Consider the following 24,416-nt stretch of genomic DNA (forward strand, 5'->3'; position numbering starts at 1 on the left):
TCACTTTACCTCCAAATATGATCAGAAGGTTTTTTGTTGTTGTTGTTTGTTTTGGTTTTAGGGTTTTACATGTATGTTTTGGGGGTGGAGGATCCACTATGTATCAGATTATTGTGGGTTTTTTTCGGGGAGTCTCACTGAATCTGGAGCTCCTGGTTCAGCAAATTCAGGAACCTCCTGTCTGCCTCCCCAGCAGTAGGACTGCAGCGGGCAGCGCTGTGCCCAGCTGTTATATGGGTGCGGCCCAGATCAGGTCCTCAGTCTTGCCTGGGGAGCACTGCACCGTCTCCCTAGCTCTGTAATCGTTGTTTTAAAGACTGAAACTTACTGACTTCTATAATTTTATTTCATTTGAAAACCAGGGTAGGGATTGCTTTTGTTCATAGCCATACAAAACTCTCTGTCCACGTTTTGACTTTGTTTAGATAAGGAAATTGGACAACCTTAGTATTAACTCCCACTTTCAGGAGATGATATTTTATTCTGTGCATTGTCTTGGTGCACTTGCATCCTGCCCATCCACCTTAACTCGAATAAGCTGATGATTGTCCATTCTGCTACATATAGCTGACTTGCTCTTCAGTCTTGTCACCGTCATTTTCAGTGAGGAGAAGTGTATCTAGGAGAATGATTGATGAAGACTGTATGGTTGAACTTCGGAGCCTCATTGGGCTCTGGTACAGGGCAGGATTGATCCCATTTCGAATTCCATGTTTTGTGAAAAATTTAGAGTTTTCTACCATTGAATTCCCAAAGTAGATTGTACTGGAACATTTTCTAAGTGCTTTTACTGACTTTGTGGCCTGGTAATTGCAGGTGATGTACCTGCAAAATGCTTTCCGAAATGTCTTATTGAAGAGGGTGTAGATCAAAGGATTCACCCCTGAGGAAATGTAGCCTATCCACACAAATACCTCCAGGAGCATTTCAAGAGTAGTCTGGTTGCAGGAATTACACAAAGCTAATGTTACATTTGTAATAAAAAAGGGGCACCACATAAGCAGAAAGAGGAAAAATACAATTCCAAGGACTTTTGAGGCTCTCTGTTCATTAGAAATGGTTTGGGCTGATTTTTTTCCAACTGAGGACATTCTTCGCATAAGAGTTTCATCACTTGAGTTAGGTAGAGTTTTATCCTTGTGAGCACTGTCCAGCATTGCAACTTTTTCAGGCGATGAAAAGGATGATTCTTCTCTTTGGAATACTGTGGACACAGTCCACAATGCTAGGCGTTGAGGTGGCTTGTTTTTGACCAAGTAAGCTTTCTTTCGTAAGGCGTGAATAGTGAGAAAGTAGGTGACGATCATGATCGCAAGAGGTGCAAAGAAAGCAGCCAGTGAGCCAAAGAGCATGAAATTGCCAAAACGTTCCTTCTTCAGCTCACAGGTGATGTTGTCTGGGTTAGTCGCATCATCCTCTATGCCTTTAATAGGAACTGGGATGGCGATGCCTAAGGAAGAGGAAGCAAGATAAACTGAGTCACTTTCACGACCTGTTTTGAGAGTTACTTGTAGAAACTTTGTGCTGATGCACTACAATTCCTGAGACCCTCAGCTTTAAATCTGTCAGGGTTAGCGGCAGATCCTTTGACAAATGGAATATAACTGTGCAAATCTGTTTTTTCCAGGTTGGAAGATAAGGTTCAAGATAAGGTTAATATCCAGAGTAGTTCATTTAGAGAGAATTTGGAGATTTGGTGTCTTAATTTTCAAATGGTATCTATTTATCTTTCAGGTTATACAGTTTCACCTAACAGTTTTATCCTTTTTGTATTTGTGAATGTCTTTTAATCTTAAAACTTTTTAGAGAAAACAAAATGACCTTCCTTTAAAAATTACTGCTTCATAAACAAGCGTGTACAAGTTATGAACTTGTTTTCAAGATTTAGAGTTCCTCTAATAGTTGAGAATGTATATATCTGGTGCTATTTTTTAAATACTTTAAGTACTATAAAGTAGGTATTTAAATATGATATTGCTTAGGGAAGTAATTATTAGAAAAGGGAATAACACAAGAATCACACCTTCAAAACAGCAGATACTATCTAAATATGTGAGCTGATTAAGTTTATCTTGAATTGTTTCATAAGTCCAAAAGCACTCCTATGTCTTCACAACCTATTTATAATACCCAACAGCCCCGAACAAGGCAATCTCCTCAAACCATTTATGGTATCAGCCTCTACCCTTCTCACCCGTTTCAGATTTACCACTAGAAAGAAGAGTTTGTGTACTCTGCACCAGGGCGTCAGTGTCTATAGCTAGAGGAACACTGTCTACCATTCTGTTTCTGTGAGTTTTACTAGAACACCACCATATTCATTATTAATGTAGTAACTATGGCTTCTTTTAGCCAGAACAAGTTGGGTTTGATAGCTAGAGAGGCAAAAGTGTGTGTGTGTGTGTGTGTGTGTGTGTGTGTGTGTGTGTGTGTGTGTGTGTGTGTGTGTTCTTTTATTCTTCTACAACACAGTTAAGTCCGTACAGCCTGCAACCTAAAATATTTACTTACCACATATAACTGCTGAGCCCTTTTTCTTTTTTGCCAATGTATTCTTAAGAGCTTGCACATTATATTTAGTAAAAATTTGACATTGATAAAGTCATGTTATCCAGCCTTAATTAAGATAACTTCTAACCAACAAGCTATCACCATATTCCTGCCCATTATAGAAAAAGTCTTCTGTGCTTCTGTCTCTCCCTGGACACTCACTTTCTCATTCTGGTCATCTACTGTTTGATATAAAATCTCTCTATTCTCAACAGACATTTCCTTAACTCTTCTTCCCTCCTAGGCATGTCAGAGAAGTTTGGGCTCTAGAGCCATTATTTCAGGAATATGAACATAATCTCCATGTCTTTCTTGCTTTATGGCGCACATTCTTCCACTGGTTAGAGAGAAATAAGCTATAGTTTTTTGTTTGTTTTTTTACTCCCCTTTTAACACTTCAGGATTCATAATTTTTTTCCTCTTCAAAATTTTTTTCTTTCTACTGCAAAGCAGTGTATGTGCTGGTCAGATCATTTGTTACAAATCTGCAAGTTTGTTTTTCTGCAATTAACTTAGGAGAGCTTTGAATGGACTCTGCACTTCATTCAAGGTGCTCTAATAGCAGCTGTCTTGGAGCCTTCAAGATGACAGTAGACTGGAGAAGCAGCTCACAGCTAGTTGAAACGCCAGTGCCAAGTGTCCAGTGCCCTCAGCTGGCCTCTAGGAGGTCCAGTGCCCTCAGCTGGCCTTGAGGCATTGGGCACACACAACATGCACAGACATATGTGCAGGAGAAGCACTCATAAATAAAAAAATAAATAAATAAATCTTAAAAAATAAAAAAGATTAATGCAGAAGCATAGAGCAGTTTAAAGGAAATTGATTTCTTCCTATAAACCATTTCTAAACATTAGCTTAACATCTATCTTAGATTTTTTTTGTCACTTAAGACACTGAAGTAGATATTTAACTGCCTTCAGTCTGTATACATTGGAATGCCGACTTCCTGGGTGAATTTATGGTCTTTAGTACCTGTTTACAAAGTTTGGCTTGCTTGGCCTTTTCTCCTCTTTTGTTTATGCTGTTAGATGTGATTGAAGATGCATTTCATTTTTTGATGCTTTACTTTGGTGGCTTGATTCCTCATGCTAGTTAGACCTTAATGATTTATTGGCAAATATCAACACTTTGGGGCTTAAACTTCCTGAACATCAAAATGGAAGTGTGATGGTCCTACAGCAAACACTGGCTCGTTCTCAAGACACAGACTTAACTGCTGATGTAGGTTTTGCTGATAATGGCGTAGAAGTTGCACAGTGAATGTCATGTGCATGTTCTTGGATATCAGTGGATTGCCTTGACCTCTGAGTTTTCCTAGGTACTAGACCTGGCATTCTGGCCATATGGAAATAAACACTGGACATTCCACCAATACCTTTGGCATTCCCCACATACCTATTGAAATTAACCATACCACTGTAATCTTGATGAATGTAGTAGCCCGGGAATTGCACTGATTGGCCTGGATTGGCTTTTTGATGGCTATGTATCGATCCACTGAAATAGCACAGAGATGCATGATGGAGGCAGTTGAAAAGAGAACATCAAGGAATAACCAAGCAGGACACAGGACCAGTGGGAGGGGCCATATAGCCTCTGAAAGAAAAAGAATTTTTTCCTTATAGAATGGCAGTCTTCAGTTTAATCTTTTTCTTAAGCCAGTACATATTTTTTTAAACATCTTAAAATGACCTTGGAGATGTCATTGATGTTGCAAATGAATCAGTTCAGATGTAATTAAGTCTTTGAATATGAGCTTTTGGAGGAGAGCATTTATTTATCAAAATTGAACTATTAATTGAAAGTGTTCTTTAGAAAATTGTGTACTCTGATTACAGATAGTGACTAGAGATGGATATCACCTGGGGCGTTTATTGGGCAAGCAGGGTCTTAGGTTCTATCTGATGCATATAGGCATTGTATGAGAATTCATTGAACCAAACCCCCACATGATCTGTATGGAAATTCAAGTTTAAGCATCTGTGCTACAGGAAGACTTTGTAGAAAAGGCTATTTTAGTCTTAAAAGATGTACCCGGGCCTACACATGTGAGATAGGCACTCAGAGTGTCTCCTAGAAAGGAACATTTAGGAGCTGGAGAGGCTCGGTTGGTAAAGTGCTTCCATGTAAGCATAAGTACCTGAGTTCAGATCCCCAAATCCATATAAAGCCAGGTGTGACAGTTTGCACTTGTAATCTCAGTGCTGGAGTACCTCCCAGGGCTAGAGAGACAGAGACATAAGGAGTCCCTGGGCCTTGCTGGCCAGCCAACCTAGTCAAATCAGTGAGCTCTGGGTTCAGTTGAGAGAGCCTGCCTCAAAAAATAAGATGGAAAGCGACTCAGGAAGACTCCAGACAGCAACCTCTGACTCCCAAACACACATGCGCACACGAGGACCTCATGAGAGCCTCTCAGAGTAAACTAAAGCAAAGACCTGTAGATAGAACCCAAGCAATTGAATTTTCTTAACTGTAGTGTTCCAGTTGTCTGTCATCAGCGGAAAATGACCTAAGACAAACAATGGCCGTGCATTCTTTAACCACCTAGCATTAAAGGGAAACCGTGTAAGACGGAAAAGAATCAATGATGAAGAGCGTTTCACAGTGGAAACTGAAGGGAAGCTAAGAGTAAGGAAATAGACAAATAGTCAAGTCTGAACTATATGTAGGAGCATGTCCCAGGTACCGTGGAGGCTGACATGGAAGGGTCACATGATCCCAGGCCTTAATCCAACCTGGCAGCATAGCAAGATTCTATATCAAGAATAAAAAAACTCAAAAGCATGTGTGTTGCTAGAGATGGAAGCCAGTACCTGAAGTATGCTAAGCAAGTTTTCTACCACTGTAATTACTATGGTTGTTGTTGTTTGCTTTGTTTTGTTTTTGGTTTGGACGTTTCTTGAGGTTCTTTGTTTCATTTTGTTTGAGATAGTACCATGTGACTCAAGCTGACCTAAAATAGACAACCCTTCTGCCTCACCTGGCTAAGTGCACACAGTCTGTGTAGAACTTTAAAATAAAACACTTTGCTACTAATTTAAACTTTCCTACTTAGCTATTCTTAACTATCTACATTTGAAAATTAAGGTCTGGAAAATTCTAGTCATAAATCTTGTAGCCATGAGCAGGAAGCCACAGAGAACACATAAAAAATACATGTTTTTGGAATTTGACTCTTTGACCCACGGTATTTCTCCTTATAGGCTAAAAAGGAAATCTTTCCAATGCTGATTTAATTAGGCTTGTGAAGCCTTATTAGCCTTATTTCCAACAGAGTTAATATGTTTATGGACACCAGTTTTGGAGAAATGGGAATTAAAATCAATGCAGATCACTGGAACATTCTTATTTTAATCAGAAATAACTGACAGTGGTATAGAATTCTAAGAAAGGAGTATATAGGTTTAAGAGAGATAGAGCTTTAAGATTCCACCTTTCCATGAAATACTAATGGATAGACTTTATGAAAGCAGAATAGTGGCACTAAATTAATAGAAACCTTTTATTAAAAGCAAGAATGGGGCTAGAGAGATGGTTCAGTGGTTAAGAGCATGGCTGCTCTTCCAGAGGACCTGGGTTTGATTCCTAGCACCCACGAGGCAGCTCACAACTGTGTGTAACCATAGTTCCAGGGGATCTGACATCCTTTTCTGGCCTCTGCAAGCACCAGGCATACCCATGGTGCAGAGACATATGTATAGGCAAAGTACACACATAAAGTAAGATAGTAAAATACAATCTAAATGGGGGAAGGAAAGCAAGAACAGAACTGTGGGCATGGTGCACTTGCTTATGATCCCAGCACTTGGAGGTTGAGGCAGGAAAATGAAAACTTGGGGGCTAGCCTGGGCCTCATAGTAAGTTGAAAGCCAGCCTTGACAACACATCATGACCCTGTCTCCAAAACAAAAGTGCAACAATTTATAAAAGCACAAAAGGAGCTAGGAATGTAATCTGGTGGTGGGGCACCCATGTAGCATATAGGAAGCATTGAGTTAGATTTATAATTACATTTATTTATTTATTGTAATGCCTTATGTTCAGCAGGACTTAGATTGGATATTAATTAAATTTGTAATAATCAACCAAAACAAGAAAGATTTAAGTTTAAGAAGAAAAGAAAAAAATGTATCTGTGAGAAGTTAATGAGACTAATAATAGACTAATCACATAGACTAGTTAATAATTGCTTTTCTTGGACTCTCACATAAAATTTTTCTGAAAAGCAAATTCTACCCACCCTGTACCTTTTTCTTCACCCTATCACCACCACCATCCCTGAATTGAACCAAAGCCTCAAGACTAAGCAAGCACTCTGCCATTAAACTATATTCCAACCCATAAATCCCATTTTCAACTTCCTTCCTTTACTGTCTTTGAACTAAAACCAGAGAAAAGTAATATTTGAATAATGACATTTCTATGAGTACTTAAAATAATTGTACATTAAATGTCATAGAGTAATATTTGAGGAGCAGACAAGTCTTGAGTTTGTAGATAGTTTATTCAGCTGTTAGTAAGACAGTGCTTGTTCATTGTGAAACTACATACCGTAAAGACCGTCCATGTACGTGAGGGTGGTCATTCTCACGTGCTGCCTAAGTTTCTGTTTGTCTCCTAGCAAGGTTCAGCAACTTCATAGGCATTGTCTGTTTCTAGTACCTTCCTCAGAAAATAGATCAGTCACCTCAAGGATTTGTACAAGTACTAGCTGAGACCTAAGTATTCTATCACATAATGTGAAGTATATTTTTAATTGAAAGATACTGGGTTCTGCCTCATCATCCCCCAAATTCTGTATGCTTTCTTGTTAGTCCCATATGCTGAATATAATACTTTGAGTTGATAGGATCAACATTTGTCTTTGAGAAAGCAGAGAAGGGCAATGAGGGGCTGAGCATAAGAATTTTCCAGAATCATTCCTCCTGGATTCACATAGTGTGCCGCTTATTTTCTTATCTCAGATAATTAGTTAACCTGTTGTAGATCCTGTCTGTGATGGCGCTAGTATTACCTGTTTGATAAGCTTGCTATGGTATTGTATGTATGGGTTTGAAATATGGTAAAATAATATGTGTGGAATATTTGCAACAGTGTATGGCACAGAGATATCACTCAAAATGGCAGTTGTTACTGTTTTGGAAAGTGACTAGTCCATCAAACTGGCAGTGAAGGTACACATTCAGAAACAAGCCAGATTACCTGTGTACAACCAGTGTCTTGATCTGTCCAAGTAGAGCAAGAGTGCAGTGCATCTGCTTGAACGTGAACCTGTACTGGGGGAGACAGAGAACACAGCGGGAACACCCCTAACTGCTACACTGAAATTTATCATAAAAGTGTCTTTTTCTAAAGTTGAATGTTATTGCTATTTGTTATTACACTGAAACATTAATAACCTATGTACATTGTAATTGGGCTGTCCCCATGCTTTTGCTTTGAGGAAGAATATGTTGTTACTTGCTTTCTTTTTATTAATTGTAAAAATCTGATTTTTTTTTTAAACCCGAAGCCTTGTGTTTTGATGAGATAGATTCACTGCATCTGAAATCTCCTTGCCTTTTAGTCAAGTTTTTAGTTTGGAAAGTTAAGTTACATCATTTTTTTTAATAATTAGCATCAGTCTATAAATCTGAGTTATAAAACATCTCCTTTACTTTAAGAGTTTTAAAGATTGTTTTGAAAGGCATTCTGAAAAGGCTATGCCTATGGGGTTCACAAAGGCATACAGTTTAGAAACTTAACTGTTGTGGGACAGCCCTAAACAATTTTTGTTTCAACAGAAGAATTCTACTGCTTTTTTATATTTCAATATAAGCAATACCTGGTTCAGTGCTTAGGTTCTGCAAAGCTTCTGGGGTGGTTACTTGGTTGGTATTGTTTTTTGTTTGGGGGATTTGGTTGGGCATGTGTGTCTGGGTGTATTTTCCTCTCATCTGAACATATAACAATATCTTCTGGGGTTAGCTAAAATGATAGTGTTTTAAGTGTTTTCATCTACTTAGTATGTAGTAAGAAATTTCCTTGACTTTTTAAATTTCCACTTTCCAAAAAGTGTTCATTGCCTTGTTCTCCGGTTTCAGAATTAGTCTTTCCAACTGTCTTCCAAACAATTTAATGCACTATGTTTCACCTGCTCCATGGGTATTGCTTCATACTATGGCTCATAGAATATGGATTAAAAATTTATTACTATGGAGCCCAGTGTGGCGATCTACACTTTTAATCCCATTACCCAGGAGGCAGAGGCAGGCCAGCCTGGACTTCACAGGGAAATCTTGTCTTGAAAAACAAAAAAAACAAAACCTAACAAAAACCCACAAATGGATAACCAAATGTTACATACTTTTGCCTTCATATTTTCAATAATGTATTTGATAAGGAAAATATTGGAGATATTCTCTGTTTCTTACTCAAATATTCTTATCTCTTTCCCTCTCTCCCTCCCTTCATTCCTTCCCATCTTTCTTTTTTGTTGTCACTTTATTTTGTTTTGTTAATTTGAATTTCACTTATTTATAGCTTGTGTGCACGTCTGTGTGAGCGCGCACACATGGTTGGGGGGGGCGCCAGAAATTGTTTAGACTTTGGTACATGTGTGAAGAACAGGAGACAACTGGAAGGGGTCAGTTCTCTCCACCATGTAGATCTTGAGGATGAACTCAGGTCCCCCACCAAGCACCTTTACCCACATTTACTGTGGACCATCTCGCCAGTGGCTCGTGGTTTGGAGGTGTTCGTTATTGCAAGAGGGTCCTGCTTTGTAACCCTCAGGCTGGTGTCCAATTTGCAGTCTTCCCACCTTAGACTTCATTGCCCAAGTATTTCTGATGTAGGTATTTTTAGGGTTTATGTTAAAAGCTGTTGTATTGTAATCATGGATTTGAAGAATAATAGATAAAATGGTAACAATAAGCAAATAAACCTGTAAAGGTTGCATCCAGTGCTCCCAAAGAAGATTTGGCAGAAAAGTTAAGTGTCATGTCAAGAGTTTTATAGTCTTGGTAAAACAGAAATTCAGACAATACGGAATTAAATATTACAAATAAATGTTTGAATAAAATATCCCTCAATTAAGAACACCAGGGCTACTTTGTTATTTCTAGCTCATTCTTTTTAAAGTTTGACTTTATTAGAATACTTAACTGCTATAAAGGTTTTTAGTTGCTTGTATTGAACTTCCCTGTAATAGCTTAGATTGTTCAAAATGGTAGTTAATCTTTTATGATTATATAACCAAGAACACTTTGGTTTGTAGACTTCAGAGGTTCTGAAGATTTTCCATGTAATTAGAAAAAAGCATACATCATATACTGTTACTTTTAAAAAATTATCAGAATTTCATGCAAATGTGTTAGTTTAGAAAGTCTTAGTATTTATCAAGCTGGGAAGGTTATACAAAGATCCTACTATTTGAAATCAGGTCCCCACCCATTTACACTGTACACAGCTTCCAGTTTATGAACATTCATTTCCCATGGTAGCATGTATCCATATGCCCTGTGGTCACAGACTATATCTTAAATAGTCAATTCATGCCGTGACATTTTAAGCAATAATTACATTCCCAGGTTAGTCAGGGTTGCTTCCCCACCCTGCAGTCTAATAGCTCCTTTATACAGCATAATTACTGATAACAAAGTGGTTGGGACTGAGATGTTTTATGTAAATTGTTTTACAAGTATTTGAAGAATGAAATGCTGTTAAAATGGGTTACAATTTAAAATATAAGTATGTAGGTGTTCTATATATTTTATGTTAAAATGTTTAGTTTTCTGCTGTTTTTTATTGTTAAGAATACCTTAAGCAATAATTTTCTATATAAGCACTTTCTTCAGCTCATGAGTTGCCAACTATTTGAAACCTCCTTGTGAAGTGTTTGTCAGCTAACTTGAACACTATAGACTTTTCTCTGTTAAGATTCCTTATCTGGGGCTGGAGAGAAGGCTCAGTGGTTAGAGCACTGGCTGCTCTTGCAGAGGACCCGGGTTCAATTCTCAGCACCCACATGGCAGCTCACACCTGTGTAACTCCTGTTCCAGGGGATCCGACATGCTCACACAGACATAAATGCAAGCAAAACACCAATGCACATAAAATAAAAATAAATAAATTGTATATTTTTTAAAAAGATTCCTTATCCTAAGCCAATGATTTAAATACCTAGCTCAGAATTTTGCATATAGTAGATGTTTGGTATCTACAGACTAAGGTTTCAAGTTAAAATTCACTTCTGTAAAATTCCTTCAGATCTCTATTCAATATTTTTATGTTAGTAAAACAGAGATAATGCATTTTGATATATTCTGTATGCCTAGTGAAGCACCAAAGAGTGTGGGGTTATTCTTTAAGCTATTGTTATGAACATGGAGTTGAGAACTGGAATCTTACGAATCTGAGGTCTTTCCATATACCTCCCTACATCATCCATCCTTCCTTCTTTTGAGCTTCAGGTTGTTATTAGAGTGTCATTTCTTACACATACCATTAGGGTATTCAAGAGATTACAGAATGATGGAAGGAAAGAGAAAGGGAGAGATTACTACTGATGAGAGAATCTACTAAGGCAGTAGAAGCTTATTTGTCCTTTAAAGCTGGGTGAGTGTTGCTTTGCAATAGCAAGTTTTAACTCCTCGTCATCTTACTACATGTGAAGACACAAGTTCTTCATTCTAATGTCTCCCTGCTGTTTCTTATAAAAATAATTGGAATAGCAGTTTTTCTTTACTTTTTCATTTAATCAACTAGTATGTTCTGGGTTAGTAAATTTTACTTGCATAACTTGTGTGTTTATTCTCCACATATAAGTACAATTCTTGGAAGCCTGAGCATCTATAATTATCTTAAGTGGTTTATTAGTGGAATATCAGTTTATCCCAAACATTGACTAATTAAATGTTCTTTGAATGTTGACTTTGAAACTAAGAGCCCTCATAATTCCTCAGCACAATCATTTGTGTTTGCTCACATAGTTTGGGGTGATGTACACACAGCAGAAACTCCATATGCCTACTTTAATATATTGTCTTTTTTTATTATAACAAAGATCTGAAAGTCAAACTGTATTTTTATTATCACAGTAACTCAGGATCTATTCCACTTATTTTATTGACTTTCAAGTTTATTGGGAACACAGATGGTCAGATACCATAAGAAAAATTAAACAGATGGGTCTTCTCTTGATGTACTCTGAGCCAGACCATTTTCTTTTGTAAATAAATATCTTTTCTTAAAGGTTCAAGGCTGTAATAGGGATGGGACTCAATGGTTCAGTGATTAAAGTCCCAGAATTGTCCAAGTTATTGATTACTTTGTTACAGAGAAAGTATGAAAAGTATGATTTTTTTACTTACTATAATTTTTAGGTAATACATGCAGAATATGTGAATATTGCCAGATTAGTGATTTTATAAGATGGCTGAGGAGGGGGTCAAATTGTTCCTAAGAAAATATTTTTGTGTCCTTTCACGTTTATAACAAATCATAGAAAAAGTGAGGGAATGTTCCCTTCTGTGTCTTTAATCCAGGTCCATCTTTTATTTAAAAGAAAATAAAGATCAAATGCATGCCAGGTTCGTTAGTAGTTGGGGGTTTCAGTGGCAGAAACAAGGGTAAATACTTACCAAACATGATTGTCAAGAGGGCAATCGGCATCACAAACACTCCAACCAGCAAATCAGCCACTGCCAAGGACATTAGAAAGTAGTTGGTAGCATGCTGCAGCCTTTTCTCCAGTGACACAGCCAGAATAACAAGGATGTTCCCACCGATGGTGGGTATTATCACCAGGAGTATCAGCAGAGCTGCCCACTGCACTTTATTCCCCTGGTCCTCGGCAGTCAGCTTCATTTCCTTTGCTACTGATTCTGTCTTTAGTCCAGAATGGTTAGACAAGATCAAGTGATCACATATATTCTGTAAAATGTGCCCAGGAGTTGGACTTTGTTCAGACATTTTATAAGAGCAAGCCGTTCGCTGTTCTGTGATTCAGTCCAGTACCAGACAGTGGTCAGCATGGTCAGTAGCTAAGCTAGTCATCTGCTTTTGCGAGGCATTGTACCCATGCCAGACATTCAAAGCCAAGATCGACTTATATTCCTTTTTAAAGATTCAGGTTCTCCAAGATGGGGATGCACATGCATCTGTCCGTGTTTGCCAGTAAGATATCCACATTTTTAGTCTTTTCTAGAAGCTTCGATTTCAGAAGACTCAATGAAAGTCACCAATAGATGTGGAAGAAAGGGGGAAAAAAATGTTAGTTTCTCATCTTTTTTTTTTTCTTCTGTAATTCTAAGAGATGAATTTGAACTTAAATGTCAGAGAGTTCCGCCTAGATACAGAGAGGATGTTATTTCCAGAAAGCAGTAAGAAACACTAGAGCTAACTAAGTCCCCCTTCCTATTTTGATAGGTTGGTATGCATTTGTGATAGTTCAGCCAGTGCCCACAAAAATACTGTAGTTCTGATTTGCCACAGAGGTAATGTAGAGGAGATAGCACAATAAATGCTATCTGACCCTTGAATACTCCCCCCATAACTTTAGAAAACATACAGAATAGTGACTCAAAGCTCTAAATAGTTGTAAGTAAAGGATTCAGTAAGTTCTGACTGCCCACCCAGTAAGACTCAAGCCCACCTAAGGTCTGAGTCAGGATTTACCAGCTGAGAATCTGAGTGTGTAATCATTTGTCTAATGGGTGTTGATTTAAATGCTTTTTATGACTCATTTTATAATTCCTTTAGTTGGAAAGAAAGTAGTTCAAAGTATTACTAGCCAAGTACTTGCTTGTATTAGTAACTGCATCTTTCTATAAGGTTTTAAATATAATCACATAAGTTTGCCAAATTTGAACCAGTTCTTTTTAAAATACTTGTGTTTCCCTTACTCTTCCCAGTTTTCTTCAAGAAGCACTTTAAGAGGAGGATGAAGTTATTTGTTCATTATACTCAAAACCCCATATTAAAATCACCCTTTGTATTTATACATTTTAATCCACTGAATAGATATAAAAGACTATGGAGGCCGAGCTCCTGAAGATACAAATGGAAACAACACAAATCTAAGTTAGTTCCATATGCATTTGCTAACTACTTACCTCTTATCTGCGAGTGAGTTTCCTAAGCGTGCCGTCCTTGTGTCTGTTCAGTTGGACTCCTTCTCCTGACGTCCTCCTCCTCCCATTGCTTCCTCGGAGTCTCCAGCACTGGCTCTTGGAAGCAGTGAACCGAATGTGTTATGCAGCTGTATGCCTGCCCGAGAGGTCATTTCCTCTTTGATACTGTCATTACTAGAACATGGCTGCATTCATTGTAATTCATAAAACCACTCCGTTAATTGTGTCCAACCAGTTCATGACCCTTATTCAAGTTACATTCTTATGTGTTACCTTCGATACTTGGGGGAAAGGTAGTAAACTCTTACTTTAGTGTAAGATGATTTTATTTGGCATTAAGCCTGGGCTGTTTTCCCCTTTTGAGGAAAAAAGATACAATCTAAAGGTTTTGGAACTTGTAATTTCTAGCAGTGAAACAAGATTCTCATCCAGCTTTATGCCTTTGCTGTGGAGCACAATTAATTCACTCACGTTACTACCTTATATAGAAGAGCACAGAAAGATGTGCGCGCTACTTGTATACATAGATTTTGGCAGAAACTTTGTCACTGCTCATTTCTAAACAGCCTCTGAACCTGGGAGCTGGTTCATTGGCAACTTCTTTTCCCACAGATTTTTAATTGGGAAAAGTGTATAATGTATAGAAAAATACATTTCTGCCCATTTTTTAAAAGTAATGTATAAGTCTTTACAATTACGCTCTTGAAATTTAAACTATAAAACTGGCTTAGTGTGAAAACTCTAGTACTCTCAGTGTTTCCTCTTTAAAGGGTGCTCATAGGTTCTTTGGAGTTGAGTTGCTTCTTTATGTCTAGATCACTGATCAGATTTGTGGGTTTTATTTGTTTGTTTTTTGGTTTTTCAAGATAGGGTTTCTCTGTAACAGCCCGGGCTGTCCTGGAACTTGCTTTGTAGACCAGGATGACCTTTGAACTAACAGTGATCCACCTGCCTCTGCCTCCTGAGTGCTAAGATTAATCTTTAAAGGCATGAGCCACTACCACCTGGCAGGAGTTGTGGGTTTTTTGTTTTTTGTTTGTTTGTTTGGGGGTTTGAGACAGGGTTTCTCTGTGTAGTTTTGGCTGTCCTGGATCTCACTCTGTAGACCAGGCTGGCCTCGAACTCACAGAGATCCTCCTAAAGTGCTGGGATTGAAGATGTGCACCACCACCACCAAGCTCTATTTGTATGTTTTTGTTTTGTTTTGTTTTTTAATTAATTTTTTTTAAATTTTATTTGCCTTGGTGTTTTGTCTGCATGTATGTGTGAGGGATACAGACAGTTGTGAGCTGCCATATGGATGCTGGGAATTGAACCTGAGTCCTCTGGAAGAGCATTCGGTGCTCTTAACCACTGAGCCATCTCTCCAGTCCCTATTTAATAGTATGTTTTTTATTATGACATTTTATTACATGTTCATAAGGTATTCCATCATATTCCACGTCCTCTTACTCTCCCTTATCTTCCTCCCACTCCATTCGCCACTTTCCTCTTCCCAGCCGGCCCGCTTCTACTTTCATGTGCGTGTGTATCCCAGCAAGGTGTTTCATTGGGTCCTTTACAGAGCGTGGGCATCTTGCCAATGACTGTACCACTGAAGAAATGGTTTTTCCCTTCCCCATCAACCATCAGCTGCAGATAACCCTCAAGGTCTGTTTCTTTTCCTCCTCCTTTTCCTTTTTCCTTCTTTTGGGTCATTCTTCCTGCTGGTTTCTCATAGTACTTTGTGTTGATGGCATCTCTGTATTGTAATTTAATGTATTTTTTTTCACTGTACTTCCTAAAATTCTTTTTAAAATTTTGTTACAATTTTATTTAGTTTGTGTGTGCGTGGTATGGGGAGGAGTGTGCATGTCATAGCACATGTATCAGAGGACAGCTTGCATTTGTCTCCTTCAGTCATGTGGGTCCCAAGGGTCAAGTCAGGTAGTCAAGCTTGACAGCAGGTCCTTACCTGCTAAGCCGTCTCCTGATCCGGATTTCCTGTACCCTGATTATTGGTTCTAGAAGCTTGATAACATTCAGACTCGATTTCTTTCTCCCCATTAATTTGTCTATTTCCTCCTTGAGAACTAAAACTGATGGCTTACATAAGGTCTAACTTTTCATGATGTATTTGCAATCATTGATAATCATGTTGAGATCCCTTGATTCTTTATAAATTGCAAAATGATTATACAATTTTATCAGATTTCACTTACTGTTACTTTAAATCATTATACACATGTGTGCAAAGATACTGTGTACAAGTTTTCGTTTTGGTGTGGTTTTACATTGCAGTCGCTGCTTAGAAACTCCTTTGTCCATAAAGCTGTCTGTCAAAACACTGACAGGCTTGTAAAGAGCTTATGGCTTTATTGTGCTCTTTCAAAAGAGATTAAATGCCTAAGCTAGTTTATTAAAGGAGTCTTTCCTTGTCTAAACACTTGGGTTTTCTAAAGAATGTGTCAGAACTGAAATGTTATTAGACTCAAACTGACAGGGTTTTTTAAAAAAGGCTTTTGAGTTTCCAGCCCTCACTACCAAATTCAGGCTTAGCTGCAGTCAGCTAGCTAGGAAAGCCCTATAACAACAGCTCCTAGTATTTGTGTTCCTGGGGAGAATTTGGTTTTCTAAATCTCATAAAATAATAATGGCATTTGAGAAACAAGACATTTGTACAGTGGGTGGGAAAGAAGGGAAACTAAAGGCTGGAGGTGGGCCATTTATAATAAGGAGATCTTATTTATTCCCACTTTCAGATGGAGATTATAAAATAGGTGAAATTTTAAGACAGATTTTTAGGTAAACTCTTTTCTGTGAGTCAGTTTTTCCTGGAATATCCTGCCCTTGATGCAACTAAATGACAAATTGTAAAATTCTGTGGGCTAGTTCTCTAAAAAGTTGCTAAGGAAATCTGAAAGTAAAAGAACCTTTGACTGTGCGTTCTATTGTCTTTATCGAGATCCAGTTACAGCATATTAGCACACAAATACCTGATTCTGACCCAAAGCTGGTTTTGCATGTGGATTTCAGTGGCGACAGCATAAAGACATGTCAGCTCTCTCCAGCACACACAAAGAGGATCAGATAATATTTTGGGGGTGAAACAATTAAGGCTCAGTAAGATTCAGAGCTTGTCTCCCTGGTGATAAATAATTACCCTAGAATGGAAACCCAGATCTTTCTGATTCTAAGCCTGTGTTCCCTCTATCTCAATGAACTAAACATAAGTAAATAAAGCTAAGTTGACAGAAACCAGTGAGAGGATATCAGGGTCTGAAACAAGGTCCTGAAAGCAGAAATAAGAGTTGGGGGTTTTACTTGATTCACTGGCAGATTGATGGAGGAATCTGAGGGAATGAGTAGAATAGGATTATACAGATGAATGGTCATTATAAGAGAAGTGGTTTAAGGGAGGGAATGTTCTTTAGTCCTCTTTATGTTGACTGAGGCGTCAGTGATGTCTTTGGTTAAAGACATCCAACTGGCCCTTAGATTCTGTTCAGGGTGGTGCTTGGATTTTAGAGAGGCCATGGGCCTTACAGGAGCTAATGTATCTTAATTCCTGTGCACTGTGCTAAGCCTCTCACGTTATGGCACTTACCTGTAATAATTATAACTTGTGACTCTATCAGAGAAATATCATGAAACTTTACCTTCAAAACTTCCTGTGGTGACCCTGCCGATAGCAGTGTTTCAGCCTGTGCACATCTATTACTGGTTTCCTCTGTTAGTGGAGAGAGCTGGAGAGTAGAGGGACAAGACTCCATTTATTATATGATGTAATATACTAGCTGTAGGAAAAACTCAGTGAAGAAATAGTAATTAGAAGCCAGAGTGTTGAAACAAACAAATTCATATGTGCAATTTATGGTTAGATGATGTTGGTGATTTTGCCAATTCTTGCTCTTGGAAGGTTTGTACAAATAGTAGCATTGGCAAGATGACTATTAATTGTAAGCAAAGAACTTTTTATTGAAATAAAATACCTGAATTTTGTTATTTATTTCAGTGTGTCGTACCCACCCCTACTCACCATGTAGTGCTGGCTGGCCTGGAACTTGGAATGTAGACCAGGCTGGCCTCAAACTCTGGCCTCCAGAGTGCTGGAATTGGAGTATTTATACTTTTTGTGCTGGCCTGAGAAGACTCTGTAAATGCCTTGTCTAAAGTAACAAAATACATTAGTGCCCAGAAAGTAGGAAAGAAGGTACAGAGTGAGCTGCTCTGTGTGCCTGACTGTTCTCTACTTAGGCGCCAGGAAGTAACCAGCATGCAGAGAGCTTGTTTGAGAAGTCCCTGGTATGCTCCTCTTCTCTGGTTTTGTTGTTGTTGTTGTTGTGGTTGTTGTTGTTGTTTTGATGCCAAACGCCATTTATTGAAGGAGGGAGGAGGTCTTAAATATAGGCTTACAGCACAATGGGAGAACCCCAGAGGGCAGAAGTTTGCTACCCATGTTTTACAATCTTGCATCTAAGCTGTTAACACCCATTATGCAAGATACACAGACAAGGAACTTCCCTTAAGCATTCAGGAGGGTGGAACCCAGCAGGGAATTAGCATAGGGAGGATATCAAGGTCAAGGTCAGCAAGCTAGGCAATGCTTACCCAAAACGAGGGGCGGGGGCCCTACCGGTCTCCCCCTTTTACTAAAAAATGAGCTTTTTTTTTTTTTTTTTTTTGGTTTTGGTTTTGAGACAGGTTTTCTCTGTGTAGTTTTGGAGCCTGTCCTGGAACTCACTCTGTAGACCAGGCTGGCCTCAAACTCACAGAGATCCTCCTGCCTCTGCCTCCCAAGTGCTGGGATTAAAGGCGTGCGCCACCACTGCCCAGCTTTCTCTGAGTGTTTTTTGAATGTAGAAAATATACTTATAGTATCATTCTGTGGGAGGTTTTTTCCCCCATAATTTTTAATAGTCTTACCATTTTGTGTCCCTTGATGGCTTTGAATTTCCTGTGCTCAAATGATGATCTTGCAGCTCCGTTTCACTAGTGCTGAGATTGTAGATCTGTGCCAACACATCCTGCTCTGTGGAAGATTTGTAATTCTACAACTTATTTGTTAAATATTACGTTGTTTCCTGTATCTTTTTTAAAAAGGCAATAAAAGCTTGTTTAAAGTTCTTCCATTTTGGTTTATGACTCGTTGCCTATAACACTGTCTTCTTTTCTTTGTTTCCTGTCAGGACGCCTGAACAATGTCCGAGTGTTGTTTCTTTGTTGTCAGAGAGTTACAATCCTCATGTGCGCTATGGAGCTGCCATGGCTCTGGGGATCTGCTGTGCTGGCACGGGAAACAAGGTGAGGCCCAAAAGCAGGGGGGTCGCTCCTTTCCTGGCACCAGGCTTTTCCACTGCAGAAAAGTGTATGAAACAGCTGTGAGAACACAGATGCAGTGGGATCTCTGACACACACAGAACTTCACAGAACTTCACAGTGCTCTCCCCCCCCCCCCCCACTCTACTGTGTCACAGGGCCTGAGGCCTCCTAAGAACAAGCTGTGATGCTCATGGACAGCCGTTGATAACCGCTCTGTCATGTCACATGGTTATTCTCTCTGTTTAATTAGTACTGTGGAAATGAGATTGCTGTCTGAAGCCAGCCAAAATTAACTCCTTTCTTGTTATTTTTAATTATATGCATGTGTGCATGCCTGTGTGTAGGTATGTGTATGTGAGTGAAGGTGCTGTGAAGGCCAGAAGCATCAGATTCCCCAGATGGCTGTAACATACAATCTTTTTTTCTTTTTAAGATGTGTAACTCTTTTTTTTCTTTTTCTTTCTTTCTTTATTTATTTACACAGTGTTCTTCCTGAAGCCATAAGAGGGCACCAAATTTCATTATAGGTGGTTGTGAGCCATCATGTGGTTGCTGGGAATTGAACTCAAGACCTCTGGAAGAACAGCCAATTGTCTTAACCTCTGAGCCATCTCTCCAGCCCAACATACAATCTTGATTCACATCATTAATGTAATCACCATACTTTGCCTCAAGTAGCCATATATCTTAGGCACCTTGGGTAGACCTTTCTTTTAACTCAGTATTTTTTTTTTTTTTTTTAATGTTTTGCCTGCTTGTATGTTTATATACCTCCCACATGTAGTGCTTGTGGAGGCCAGAAATAGGCATTGGGTCCCTTGGAGCTGGAGTTAGAGATCAATTGTGAGCTGTGCATGGGTGCTGGAATTGAACCCAGGTTCTCTAGAAGAGCATTTAGTGGTTAAGACACTGAGCCATCTCTCAGGCCCAACTTCCTTGACTTTTTCCTCTAATAAAGAGTATTTGTATTAGATACACCCCTGTCCTCCCCTGTGCATCCAGCACACATCAGTGATACTCACTGTGTACACATAAACACATCACTTAATGTAAAAAGGTTCTGAATTTCCGTTGGGCAGGAAAGATAGCTCAACCGGTAAAGGTGCTTGCCACCAAACCTGGCAGCCTGAGTTCAGCTTCTAGAACCTATATGGTGGAAAGAAATGACCAGTTCCCACAGGTTATACTCCATGTGCTCACTATGGTGTTCCTACCCCCTGACACACACACACACACACACACACACACACACTAATAAATTAATTTTTTAAAAGAATATTTAGAGCTGGGGCTGGAGAGATGGCTCAGTGGTTAAGAGCACTGGCTGCTCTTCCCAGAGGACCCAGTTTCAATTCTCAGCACCCACATGGCAGCTCACAACTGTTTGTAACTCATATTGCAGGGGATCCAACACCATCACACAGATGTACATACAGGCAGTGCACATAAAACACCAGTGCACATAAAAATAAAGTCAATTCCTTTAGAAAAGGAATTTTTAGAGCTGTTTTATTTTCTTCTGGTGTTTTGTCTCATTCTGGTTGTCCTGCTTTCTCTCCCTCTCCCTCTCCCTCTCCCTCTCCCTCTCCCTCTCCCTCTCCCTCCCTCTCTCCCTCCCTTCCTCCTTTTCTCCCTCTCTAGGCAGAGTCCTGCTGTGTTGCTCAGGCTGGCCTCAAACTCAGAATCTTCCTGCTTTAGCTTCTCAAGTGCTGTAATTACAGGACTATATCACCATAACCAGCTTCCTGTTCTTTTTTTTATAAGCACTTATTGCCACCTCACATCCTTTTATAACTAGCTTAATATCTGTGTCCCCTCTACTGAAACATAAGATTCTGTGAGCAAAATGTTCACTGCTAGAATGGCAATCCTACTTGGCACTTGATTTATTAGGGAGGGAATGTCTTATATATAAACAACTGTGAAGACAGGTATGGTAGCCCATATATCTCTCTAGTTCTGGTATTTGGAAGGCAGAGGCAGTTAGATCTTTGTAAGTTCAAGGCCAAGTTTCAGTCAGAGGATAGCTTGCTATATAGTGAGACCCTGTCTCCATAAAAAAAAAAAAAAAGGAGTGTGTATCAGAGGCTGGAAAGATGACTCCATGGTTAAGAGCACAGACTACACTTGCAGTGGATCATAATTTGGTTCCCAGCACCCACATCAAGTAGCTCACAACACCTTTTAACTCCATCTCTGGGAAATTCCACACCTTCCTCTGGCCTTCAAAGGTACCTGAATACATGTACATATACCCACCCCCACCTTTATATACACATAATTAAAATGAAGTATTTTTTTTAAAAAAAAAATACGTAGGCCGGGCAGTGGTGGCGCACGCCTTTAATCCCAGCACTCGGGAGGCAGAGCCAGGCGGATCTCTGTGAGTTCAAGGCCAGCCTGGGCTACCAAGTGAGTTCCAGGAAAGGCGCAAAGCTACACAAGAGAAACCCTGTCTCGAAAAACCAAAAAAAAAAAAAAAAAAAATACGTGGATTGTGGTAGTACATGCCTTTAATCCCAGTACTCAGGAGTCAGAGGCAGGTGGATCTCTTGAGTTTGAGGCCAGCCTGGTCTATAGAGTGAGTTCCAGAACAGCCAGGGTTACATAGAGGAACCCTGTCTTGAAAAAGAAAAGAAAAAAAAAATGTGTCTTCATTTTAATTAAATCACTAAGTGTAAGAGTCTTCTTTGTTATAAGTGGGAGGAATACACGCCTGTCACCTCACCTGTCAAGGTCAGGCTAGCTTGCAGGAGTCAGTTTTCTCCTTCCATGGGAGTCCTGGGAATCAAGCTCAGGTTTTCAGGCTTACCAGCAGGCTCTGTACCTGCTGAACTGTCTCACTAGCTGCCTCTCTCTTGTATACATACGATCTATAAATAAAGGTAGGAGACAGTTGGGTGTTTTGCTAAGTATTTTTCCTCTTAGACTTTTAATTTACATTTAGGTCAGCTCTCGTAAGTTAAATACAAATTGGATCTTTTTCTTTCCATATTATTCTAAACTTAATATAATATCTAGAAGCAAATGTTCTTTGAAACATGGCATCTGACAAGTTAATACAATGAAAAATTTTTATTACTCATACTAAACAAGTCTGCTTTATTTCTAGATAATTTGTGTGACAGAAGTATCTGTACATAGCTGAAAGAGATTTGACATTTGGTTACTTTTATTTAAGAAACTTAGCCGGGCAATAGTGGCGCACACCTTCAATCCCAGCACTCGGGAGGCAGGGGCAAGTGGATCTCTATGAGTTCGAGGCCAGCCTGGACTACAGAGCAAGTTCCAGGGCAGCCAGGGCTACACAGAGAAACCCTATCTCAAGAAACAAAAAATAAAAAAACCTTAAACATTGCCCTAATGTAAAATATATCTGTTATGCCCAGATTGTGACCCCCCAAAGAGTCCACCGTAGACCTTTGGATGTCCAGAATGCAACAGCAAGGTTTATTCTGCAAATACAAGTCTAGACAGGGACTCATTCCTACACCCAATACAGTGAGGCAGGGAGGAGTGCCTCTTTCTTGGGGAAGTTAGTTTTTATAGGCAAAACCCATAAAATTTCTTAGAGGGGAGGGGGTTAGTACGGGTCCATCCTTGATTGGTCAAGTTTTTCCTGGGCCTGGACTTGATCTTATTTTATCTTATCTGTTTGCCCTGTCAGGAGTTTTACAACTTATCTCCGGGATCTGGTCTTGTTATCTCTGGAGAGGGGCATCTCGTGGTTAATTGGTTACCATCAGACATCCTGACTCTGTTCTTTTGTTCCTGGGGCTGGCGCCATCATTTCTGGGGACTTGAAACTGGCCTGGCCTAGATCACAGTCCCCAAAGCCGCCACTGAAGACTTTTAGGTACAGAATGCAAAAGTAAGGTGTTTTCTAAGTTTACAAGTCTCCAGGGAGGCTCTTCCAAACCTCTCACTCACAGCAGGGAGGTTGGAAGGAGCCTCCCCTTTCTTTGTGAGGCTAGTTCTTAAAGGCACAGACCATATAATTTATTTTAACCCGCCTCCCTTTTTAGTCTTTTGGTCGAATATCCTGACTGTGTTTTCCAGAGTCCCTGTAGCAGATACAGCCACCTGGGGAAAAGGGGTCTAAGTTCTTATCTACACTTAGGAATCCTGGTTTAAGCTTCTCTTTGTCTGTAGGGGATAGAGTGGGGGGTTTTACTGAGGTATCACAATATCCTTGAAAGTATAAATTTGAAAATACAGCTATCTCAACTTCACTTAAAGTTTTGTTTGTGTTTTTGTTTGTAATGATTTCAGGAAGCAATTAATTTACTAGAGCCAATGACAAATGACCCTGTGAACTACGTGAGGCAAGGGGCTCTGATAGCTTCAGCTCTCATCATGATCCAGCAGACCGAAATCACTTGTCCAAAGGTGAGCAAAGAAACTCTAGAGGGGAGGTAGGTGGTTTGGCCTTTTCTCTAGTAATTTGTCTTAATCACTGAAAGTAAGAAAAAAAGCGCACTTTAAGGGCAACAGACTAAAACATTGTAATTACATAATTTTCCTTGGTATGTGTTTTATAAACTTAAGATGACTTTGTTAAGTATGTAACATGCTTAAAAATTATAACTCATGCCGGGCGGTGGTGGCGCACGCCTTTAATCCCAGCACTTGGGAGGCAGAGCGAGGCAGAGCCAGGCGGATCTCTGTGAGTTCAAGGCCAGCCTGGTCTCCAAAGCAAGTTCCAGGAAAGGCGCAAAGCTACACAGAGAAACCCTGTCTCGAAAAACTAAAAAAAAAAAAATATATATATATATATATATAACTCATGAGGTAAAATAATAAAATCAACTTTTTCTTTGTTTTGATATTTTGTTTTTGCCTCTCCATGTGCTTCAAATAGATGCAAAAGGACTGATTCAGTCCCCTGTTAGAGAAGCAGATTCAAACAACCTGGCTTTTCTGCCCCAGCCTTCTGAGGTAGTGGAACATCCTACCTTCACTTTCTGTGTATATCCAACCACGGTCTTAAAGTATGCATCTGCATTCTTAACCCTTCTAGGAAATCCTGGCCAGGGTGTCAGTGGCTCAGCTAATGACTATGCCTGTCACTTTTAGATGTTAGATTCAGTGCATAGTGACCTCTGATTATGAGTCCTCCAAGTGGTCCCTCTGAATCCTTTCTCTGGATCTATGCTGAGGAGAAAGACACTCCAGCAGCCTATGAGGTGGTACCTCCTCTGGGTTAACCATAACAGATTTTGAGGCACTGATTTAAAACTTCCCTAATGACAGTCTCCTGTACCTCATGTTAGTCTTTACTGTGCAGTGCTTCTGGACACAGTCAAAACATCTCATTCTGTGAAGAACAGAAAGTGCATATGTATTATTTGTATATTCTGAAATTATCAGTAGAAGTGTAAGCCACTGATAGTGCGCAAGTGGTACCTATCTGTAATCTTAGCCTCTCAGGAGGGCCTCAGGTTCCAGCCT

At 39.4% G+C, this 24,416-nt stretch overlaps 2 protein-coding genes across 2 annotated transcripts in view; one reads left to right on the top strand and one right to left on the bottom strand.

Moving 5' to 3' along the window:
• Positions 1-24,416, top strand: part of Psmd1 (proteasome 26S subunit, non-ATPase 1) — an 88,871-nt gene that overhangs the window by 43,439 nt on the left and 21,016 nt on the right. The window contains exons 17-18 of the mRNA XM_006984197.4: positions 18,833-18,947; positions 23,238-23,354. Of these exons, the coding sequence (XP_006984259.1) occupies positions 18,833-18,947; positions 23,238-23,354 (232 nt within the window). The remainder of the gene's footprint in view (positions 1-18,832; positions 18,948-23,237; positions 23,355-24,416) is intronic.
• Positions 329-13,875, bottom strand: Htr2b (5-hydroxytryptamine receptor 2B). The gene is made up of 3 exons (XM_016002727.3): positions 12,174-13,875; positions 3,946-4,146; positions 329-1,450 (listed from the first exon to the last, which is right to left on the bottom strand). Exons 1-3 carry the CDS (start codon positions 12,502-12,504, stop codon positions 558-560), a joined length of 1,425 nt encoding a protein of 474 aa, XP_015858213.1. The 5' UTR covers positions 12,505-13,875; the 3' UTR covers positions 329-557.

The sequence above is a fragment of the Peromyscus maniculatus genome, chromosome 13, assembly GCF_049852395.1.
Source record: "Peromyscus maniculatus bairdii isolate BWxNUB_F1_BW_parent chromosome 13, HU_Pman_BW_mat_3.1, whole genome shotgun sequence".
NCBI classification, from domain to species: domain Eukaryota; kingdom Metazoa; phylum Chordata; class Mammalia; order Rodentia; family Cricetidae; genus Peromyscus; species Peromyscus maniculatus.